General features: G+C 38.9%; 1 protein-coding gene across 2 annotated transcripts; it reads right to left on the reverse strand.

The window, feature by feature from the left end:
* Positions 1–1591: 1591 nt before the first annotated feature.
* LOC110289064 (glycerol kinase) lies at positions 1592–4616 on the reverse strand. 2 transcript variants are annotated; one of them, XM_021155267.3, is made up of 2 exons: positions 2970–4616; positions 1592–2882 (listed from the first exon to the last, which is right to left on the reverse strand). In XM_021155267.3, the coding sequence occupies exons 1-2, from the start codon at positions 4531–4533 to the stop codon at positions 2872–2874; spliced, it is 1575 nt and encodes a 524-aa protein (XP_021010926.1). In that variant the 5' UTR covers positions 4534–4616; the 3' UTR covers positions 1592–2871. The 2 variants fall into 2 exon arrangements, with proteins under 2 accessions (XP_021010926.1, XP_021010925.1); XM_021155266.3 differs by having other exon boundaries at positions 1592–4616.
* Positions 4617–9428: the final 4812 nt, after the last annotated feature.

The following is a 9428-nucleotide window of genomic DNA, read 5'->3' on the forward strand; positions in this document are numbered from 1 at the left end:
TACACAATGGAGTACTACTCAGCTATTAAAAAGAATGAATTTATGAAATTCTTGGGCAAATGGATTGACCTGGAGGGCATCATCCTGAGTGAGGTAACACAATCACAAAGGAACTCACACAATATGTACTCACTGATAAGTGTATATTAGCCCAAAACTTAGGATACCCAAGATATAAGATACAGTTTGCTAAACACATGAAACTCAAGAATGAAGACTGAAGTGTGGACACTATGCCCCTCCTTAGAATTGGGAACAGAACACCCATGGAAGGAGTTACAGAGACAAAGTTTGGAGCTGTGACAAAAGGATGGACCGTCTAGAGACTGCCATATCCAGAGATCCATCCCATGATCAGCATCCAAACGCTGACACCATTGCATTCACTAGCAAGATTTTGCTGAAAGGACCCAGATATAGCTGTCTCTTGTGAGACTATGCCGGGGCCTGGCAAACACAGAAGTGGATGCTCACAGTCAGCTAGTGAATGGATCACAGGGCCCCCAATGGAGGAGCTGGAGAAAGTACCGAAGGAGCTGAAGGGATCCGCAACCTTATGGGTGGAACAACATTACGAACTAACCAGTACCCCGGAGCTCTTGACTCTAGCTGCATATGTATCAAAAGATGGCCTAATCGGCCATCACTGGAAAGAGAGGCCCATTGGACATGCAAACTTTATATGCCCCAGTACAGGGGAATGCCAGGGCCAAAAAAATGGGAATGGGTGGGTAGGGAAGTAGGGGGGAGGGTATGGGGGACTTTTGGGATAGCATTGGAAATGTAATTGAGGAAAAGATGTAATAAAAATTTTTTTTTAATTTTTAATATTTTTATTACATATTTACATATAGAGTCAAGAGCTCTGGGGTACTGGTTAGTACATCATGTTGTTCCAACAATAGGGTTGCAGATCCCTTTAGCTCCTTGGGTACTTTCTCTAGCTTCTCCATTGGGAGCCCTGTGATACATCCAATAGCTGACTGTGAGCATCCACTCCTGTGTTTGCTAGGCCCCGGCATCGTCTCACAAGAGACAGCTATATTTGGTTTTTTTTTTTTTTTTTTTTTTAAGAAATAAGGGATACATTTATTTGAAGTAAACTTACCATTAATTAGCAATAGGTACAATTTCAAACATTTACAAATCTCGTATTTTGTAGAAAAATTAATGTTATTTTTAAATTACTAGAACAGTGATTTACACAATTATTTACAATGAACTCAACCTGCCTTTGTAGAAATATAACTAAGTTTAAAAGTATCACTGCCATAATAATTTACAGGATCTTTCTATATTGATGCCACATAATTGGCAGCTGTAGCAGTGACACCCAGCAGCTTCAGTCATTAGGAGCAGCACATGCAGAGGGGAAGGACAATCTACCATTAATTCCAAATAAAACTTTTGCTATTAAGATATCAATATTTTCCATTCCAAAATGACAAAACAAAACAATTATAAAGTATTCTTTTCTTATTTTTTTTTTACTATAAAACAAATATATTTTAAAATTGATGTTAGGAAGTTAGGTTAATGAGTTATAACCAATCATTCTAGATATTTGAGAAGTTATTGGTTATACTGTGAGGCATTTGCAATGATACTTGGTTTTTTTTTTCTTTTTGTCAGTTATTAAGTAGAGATAATTTTCTATCATACCAGAAAATAAGAACATCTTATTAATGGGTAATAACATTTAAAAGGCATTATTGGCTTTATTCACACATATTTTCCCCCTTAGCTTTTGAATTTGATAATTCTTCAATAGGAGCTCAAATATGGAAAACATCAATTCAAAGGAAAAATTTTATTTGGACTAGAATCATGTTTGAGAAGAGTATTTACTGTTACATGCCACAGTTGCCTTTCTTCCAGCTGAGATAATTAAATGGTAGAGTATAAGAAATATAGTTGAAATTACAATATAGTACATTTTAATTGACTGGATACATACTTAAGTTTCAAATGTTTGATTTTATAAGAAAATTTTCTTCTGGTAAATAATATGCATAACCGTTGCCCAAAAATGTATACAGCTTGCCCTCCCCCAATTTATATACATAGTAGTCCCCTTAAGACCAGCCCTCTTATAACTTATTGAATATAATGTGCTCTTAATTTATAAATGGGCTACTCTCAGCATATAAAATATATAGGCATGTATGTTATACATACAGAATAAAAATATAAAACGGAGAAATGAAAAAAAAAGCAGAAAAAGAAAGTGTTCTATCCTGTAAGATCCAGACAGAAAGCTATGGTAGTTAGTGGACAGTGTAAAACACCTGACAAGGTTCATTTTTGGCAAACACTGTACAGAAAATGTCTAAGCCACAAGAATAGCAAATCATTATCCAATAATTCTTTAGATGTTTCCATTTGAAATATCCAGTAATGTTGTGGCCTTCTAATATATAGAAAAGAAGACATCTGAGCTGTTAAAAGCAAACAAGCAAGAAGCCACTCATTTTGAACAGGTTAATAACAACCTCTTCCTCAAACATGTGTAACCCACTAGCATCTGAATACACTGGATGGCACATTTCAATAGACAGGATACAAAATCACCTTAGACCTTAACGGGAATAGTGTAGGACATCGTGACAGTGGAGGCAGGGGTCAGCCCCAAAGGTGACTGACCCGATCTTAACTGTCAATGTTAAAAAAAAATTAAATGTTTCTGGAGGATTCTTTCTGCTGCATTTTCTTTATTTCAAGTCATAGGTCTGCTTAGAGGATCATGCAGCCAGTGGCTTATGAAAGAAATCAGAGTCTATGAATAGCATCATTATACTATGAGACAGAATAGTCAGATTTTCATATCACATTAAAAAGCTTGCATCTTGGAAATCCGTGAGGTGGTATTATTTATGGGATACCTGAGATGTACCTTGCTCCGATTAACATTACCATGCTACTCACTATAAAAAAGCCCAAAGGCAGACTACAGAAGATACTAGGGTCACCACTTTCTGGAGACTGAGTTGTAACCCAACCAATTGACTTCATCACAGCTTTCTTCCATGTGGAGTAACGGATTTCGCTTTCTTCAGCATTGATCTGAGGTTCAAACCGCTCCATTGTGACAGCTGACAAATCCTCAGGTTCAAGACTCCACACACCAACCCCCTCTGCAGCCCCAGCTGCCATGGCAGCGCCTAGTGCAGTTGTTTCAGGCATGGAGGGTTTCACTACTGGAATATACAGAATGTCTGCTTGTAGCTGCATAAGAATTTTATTGCTGGTCATTCCTCCATCTACCTGTAAATGACTGAGTGGAATTCCACAGTCGCGATTCATGGCATCCAAAATCTCTCGGGTTTGGAAACAAACAGCTTCTAGTGCAGCAAAAGCGATATGACATTTATTGGTGAACTGAGTGAGCCCACAGATGATCCCTCTTGCACTGGGCTCCCAATAAGGTGCATATAACCCTGAAAATGCTGGAACGAAGTAGCAGCCATAAGAAGTACCTACTTCTTTAGCAAGTTTTTCAATTTCCTCAGAAGACTTAATAATTCCAAGGTTGTCTCTTAGCCAGCGGATGACAGCACCAGCTATAGCCACGGAACCTTCCAATGCATAATACACAGGTTTGTCTCTGCCAAGTTTATATGCTACGGTTGTCAGAAGGCCATGCTCAGAAAATACACACTTATGGCCCGTGTTGCACAGTAAGAAGCACCCTGTTCCATACGTGTTTTTGGCCTGTCCATCCTGGAAGCACATTTGTCCCACCAAAGCAGCAGACTGGTCCCCCAAACACCCAGATATTGGCACACCTTCCAAGGCCCCAGCTTTCATTAGGCCATAGATCTCAGAAGAACTCCGAACGTTGGGAAGAATTTCCATTGGAATTCCAAAAAATTCGCAGAGCTCTTTATCCCATTCCAAAGAATGAATGTTAAAAAGCATCGTCCTGCTTGCATTTGTTACATCTGTACAGTGGACACCCCCATGGATTCCTCCTGTTAAACTCCAAATAAGCCATGAATCAATGGTCCCAAAAAGAGCTCTATTTTCTTCAACAGCCTCTTGGACCTTTTTCACGTTGTCAAGGAGCCAACGAAGTTTCACTGCACTGAAGTAAGTGCTAAGTGGAAGGCCTGTCTTGGACTTGACAAAGTTATTATTTCCTGGAATTCTTTTACTAAGGTTCTCAACAGTAGACTGGGTTCTTAGGTCAAGCCACACCACGGCATTGTAGAGAGGCTCTCCAGTGAGCTTGTCCCAGACTACTGTGGTTTCCCTCTGGTTGCTGACACCAATGGCTTTGATGTTGGAAATATCAATATTGAGCTGTCCAAGTTTCTCACACGTTTTCTCTATACACTCATAAACGGACTGCAGAATTTCCTTCGGGTCTTGTTCTACCCATCCTTCTCTTGGGAATTCCTGTTTTATTTCTACTTGATGATGACTAAGAAGTTCAGCTGTTTTTGAATTGAAAACCAAAAAACGTGTCGAGCTGGTACCCTGGTCCACTGCTCCCACCAATGGCCCCAGAACTGCTTTCTTCGCGGCTGCCATGGAAGTCAGTCAGCTTCAGAGCAGAGAGCTTAACACGGCTGGTCTCCGGGGTGACTGTGGAGGGCTGCGGAGGGCGGAGCAGGGACAGCTATTTGGGTTTTTTAAAAAAAGACACCTGTGATTAATTTCCGTTGGGTTGTGGTTCAAGACATGGAGTAACTATCTGCTTCTCAGCATTTTCTATGTCATATTGTACATGTAGATCAGGATCCAGATATCAACATTAATTAGAGGAAATATTTCTCTGTGTATATCTGTTCATTGATAATGGACTAGTAAATGAAGGGGATTACATTTGTTTTACCTATAGTATTTATTGGTTTAACAATAAATCTTTGTTACTAACTCATAATTATTGAGTTCCTACAACTAGTTTGTATATTAGGTACAGTTTATGTACTGTGGCACTATTCAGAAAGTTATATTCCACTCTGCCCACTGTCACAATTTACATCATAGGTGAATGCCCCGTGAATGAGATACTGGATCCTTGGTCCTCACTCCTCTATTTGCTTTCTGACTGCCATGAGGAAAGTTGTCTTTTGTACCACATATTCCCAGCTGTGATGTACTACCTTGCTACAGGATCCCAAATAAAGCTTTTATCTTTTAAAGTTGATTATTTCAGGTACTTTGTTATACCCATAAAAATTTTCATATACTATATGCCAGATGTCAGTAAATAATACAAGATCTTTGTCTACTAACAGTCTATCAAGTATATCAATTTAACTTGTGTCTTTTTGTCTAAAAACCGAGTATTGGTAGAATGTTAAAAAAAAAAAAAAGAGCTAATTGGATCTTGGGTCCCGGGTCCTTCAGAGCCAGTCTTTGCAGGGAGATAGCTAGACTCCCATGTCTGCTGACAGAGGCTAACAGACTCACAAGAGGAACAAGCTCCAACCAGAGACAACTGTAACAACTAACTCCAAAGACTACCTGATGGCAAAAGACAAACGTAAGAATCTTATTAATAGAAACCAAGACTGACGCAGACCCTCTGGGCCCCTTTGTCTGCATGGAACGGGTCTCTGGGGCAGGTGGGCAAAGCATCGGATGGGATGAATGACAGAAAAATGCACGCAGGGGAGGTTGTGTAGAATCTGAATGTGTCTTGACAAATAGAGCATCAGACTTTTTATGCAGAAGACAATAAGGAAGTTGGGTGACACACCCGCAAGGTACAAAGAGGTTACTGGATTCTTACAGAAAACAGAGGAATGCAAACACAGAAGGTCTAACAGGAACCACCTGGGATAGAATTCATTGTTAACAACTGGGATCAACAAGGGCTCCACCCAAGAATCACTTAATCTTGGAAGCCAGGGTCAAGGGCTTCATGCCCTTGCCATAGTTCCTATTTTAGTCTATTGTATAGTCCACCTTCCCCTTAGGCCATTGTAAATACGTGTGTATGGGTGTAACTCCGCTATAGTTCTACATATCTATTCTGGTTTCTCCTTCGGACTGAAACTTCCTTCTTCCTTAGTGATGGTAAATTCCTGTGTAAGGGACTCATAGCTTTTACATTCTTACTGAATTTCAAGCCCATGGTCTTACTCAAGGACGTTCTAGGACTGTTGGGACACTAAGGCTTTAGCTATGTCAGAATTCAATCTTAAAAGGCACTTATAATAGGATAATACTAAAAGAGAACACGTAAATCCATACACTAGACTAACACAGGAATGGAAAATTAATGTATGGTTTAGGGAGAACGCTAGACTCCAGGAGCAAATTTCTGTGAAACTCTTTTGCCTCATGAATAGCTTTCAAGCCTCAGCCTTTCAAGCTAACTCGACTGGTGAGCATGGCATTTCTCCCTTTCTTTTTTTATTTTTTAGCCGAAGTTCTAGGATGTCCCGCCTTGTCATAGCTACAGACTTTAGGAGCACTCTAAAGATGAGTGGAAACACAACAATTACTAGTAAAACAATGTAAAAAATAATAACAAGTAGGATTATATATTGAACCCAATCCAGGGGGTTCAATGCACTTAGGTTGTTTTTTTAAATCTCTAGCCAATTTATCAATGTTCCAAGTGTCCAAATGACTTTTATTAATATCTGAAATTTCTGCCTTTAACTGTTTCAAGTTATGAGAAATATCAGTATCTCTCCATACGTCTTGCAAATGAGCTTTAGTCCTTTCCCAATCAATGGTTGTGTTATAAGGTAAGGGGGTAACACAAATGTATTGGAAAGAAGCATGACATTTAGTAGCTAACCTGGTCTTAATGTTAGCAATATCTTGCCCTATTGTCAGCACTACTTCTTCTAGGGCATTAACCTTTGTTTTTAATTTTTTATCTATATAATATGTTGCTCTGGCAAAGCTATGGAAATATACTTATGCATATCATTAACAAAATAAGCAGTATATAGCTGTTGAACTAAGACTGTGGTATATAATGTAAAAGAAGTTAAAATTGTAATTAAGGCAGTAATTTTTAAAATTAGTGTTGGTACAAATTTCTTAGGTCTAATAAATTTGTTTAGTTTTTTTAAAGTTTGTAATCTTGAATTCTCGAACCAAGGCACATTTCCTAACACTACAGGCAGTAAAACATAAGCAGGTCTCTTTAACAAAATCATAAAAGTAGATTTTTTATCTAAATTAGGATCTACACAATTAGTTAAATGACAAGAATTACCATGAATATGAAAAGACTTGCCAAGATTGGTGATCTTGACTCTTAAAATTATTTAACAATAAGCATATAGGTAAGGTACACAAACTTTCATAGCTATAGGGGAGTTGGCCTGAATGGCCAAAAACAATGTCTCTGATGAAATCTTGTCCAATACTCTATTAGCAGTCCCTCCGCCTCAAGAGTCAGCTTCTTTAGTTGTTTTTATCTTAAGTTGGCACCAGGTTGGGACTCCTTGTTGTAGCCCATGGTGGAGATAGGAAGAGTTTCTTTATTTTGCTTGTGTCTGCTCTCTTTGATTTCGCTTTTTCTGTGCACTCAATACAGCTTTCTTGTCACCACTGTCAGGACACTGTCAGTTCCTACTCACAGGTCAGCCTGTCACATTGGAAGCCAGTATGCTCTTGCAGCATTCTGTGGAAAAAACAGAAACACTCCCCCTTTTTCCCATACTAAGTATCTGAACAGGATCATGCCATGTGCTAATAAGTAGATCTCTTCATCTCAGGAGTCTGCCTGGTTGCAGGGTGCCATAGACACTCAGTAAGATTTTGGTCATCTAAATTTAAATTTTTTTGAAGATATAGATTTAAAGTTCCACAGTATTGTTTCCTTGAAATTTATAAAAATCTCAGTAATATGGGTAACATTAAATTGTTGACAAAACATCTCAAATGCTTGGCTGTAATAGCCAGTTTTAATTTGATTTGGACCACCAAGCAAAAAGAATCAACACAGGCAATGACTAACTATACTTTTAGTTGCTTTTCTTGTTAAAGCAGTTGTAATTAGAAAGACTAAAAAGTATCAATAGTCACATGTGCATATTTTATTTTTCTAAAATCAAGAATGAGTATTTATTTGTAATAATTGATTAAGTGAGACATCCGGCACCCTCCCAGCCGGAGGACAGTGGTCCGCCCTGCACGGGAGCCCTCTGCCTCAGGAGAAGGGAGCGCCATCTTGGTTCAGGGACTCCACCAAACTTAGGAACTTAGTCTGCACAGGTGAGAGTGTGCACCACAGAAGCTGACAGCTTCTGTGACCTGCCAAAGCAACACAGCATCTGGGAAAGGTCCTGTTTTGGGCCTTCTTCGGCCAGGAGGAGGTCCAAACACCAGATATCTGTGCACCTTCCCTATAAGAGGAGAGCTTGCCAGCAGAGAGTGCTCTATCCACTGAAACTCAGAGGAGAGAGCCTGTCTCCCAGGTCTGCTGATAGGCGTTAATCAGAATCACCAGAAGAACAATCTCTAAACAGAGACAACTATAACAACTAACTCCAGAGATTACCAGATGGCAAAAGGTAAACGTAAGAATCTTACTAACAGAAACCAAGACCACTCACCATCATCAGAACCCAGCACTCCCACTTCGCCCAGTCCAGGACACCCCAACACACCCGAAATCTAGACCTGGATTTAAAAGCATATCTCATGATGATGGTAGAGGACATCAAGAAGGACTTTAATAACTCACTTAAAGAATTACAGGAGAACATTGCTAAAGAGTTACAAGTCCTTAAAGAAAAACAGGATAACACAATCAAACAGGTAGAAGTCCTTAAAGAAAAACAGGAAAACACAAGCAAACAGATAGAAGTCCTTAAAGAAAAACAGGAAAACACATCCAAACAGGTGATGGAAATGAACAAAACCATACTAGATCTAAAAAGGGAAGTAGACACAATAAAGAAAACCCAAAATGAGGCAACACTGGAGATAGAAACTCTAGGAAAGAAATCTGGAACCATAGATGCGAGCATCAGCAACAGAATACAAGAGATGGAAGAGAGAATCTCAGGTGCATAAGATTCCATAGAGAACATCGGCACAACAATCAAAGAAAATGCAAAATGCAAAAAGATCCTAACTCAAAACATCCAGGAAATCCAGGACACAATGAAAAGATCAAACCTACAGATAATAGGAGTGGATGAGAATGAAGATTTTCAACTTAAAGGGCCAGCAAATACCTAAAACAAAATTATAGAAGAAAACTTCCCAAACCTAAAGAAAGAGATGCCCATGAACATACAAGAAGCCTACAGAACTCCAAATAGACTGGACCAGAAAAGAAATTCCTCCCGACACATAATAATCAGAACAACAAATGCACTAAATAAAGATAGAATATTAAAAGCAGTAAGGGAAAAAGGTCAAGTAACATATAAAGGCAGGCCTATTAGAATTACACCAGACTTTTCACCAGAGACTATGAAAGCCAGAAGATCCTGGACAGATGT

The sequence above is a fragment of the Mus caroli genome, unplaced genomic scaffold (assembly GCF_978045245.1).
Source record: "Mus caroli unplaced genomic scaffold, Mus_caroli_1 scaffold_5, whole genome shotgun sequence".
Taxonomy (NCBI): Eukaryota; Metazoa; Chordata; class Mammalia; order Rodentia; family Muridae; genus Mus; species Mus caroli.

What these genes read in the sequence shown, in the direction of transcription:
- LOC110289064 (XM_021155266.3), bottom strand. Translation starts at nt 4,533, where the DNA reads ATGGCAGCCGCGAAGAAAGCAGTTCTGGGGCCATTGGTGGGAGCAGTG.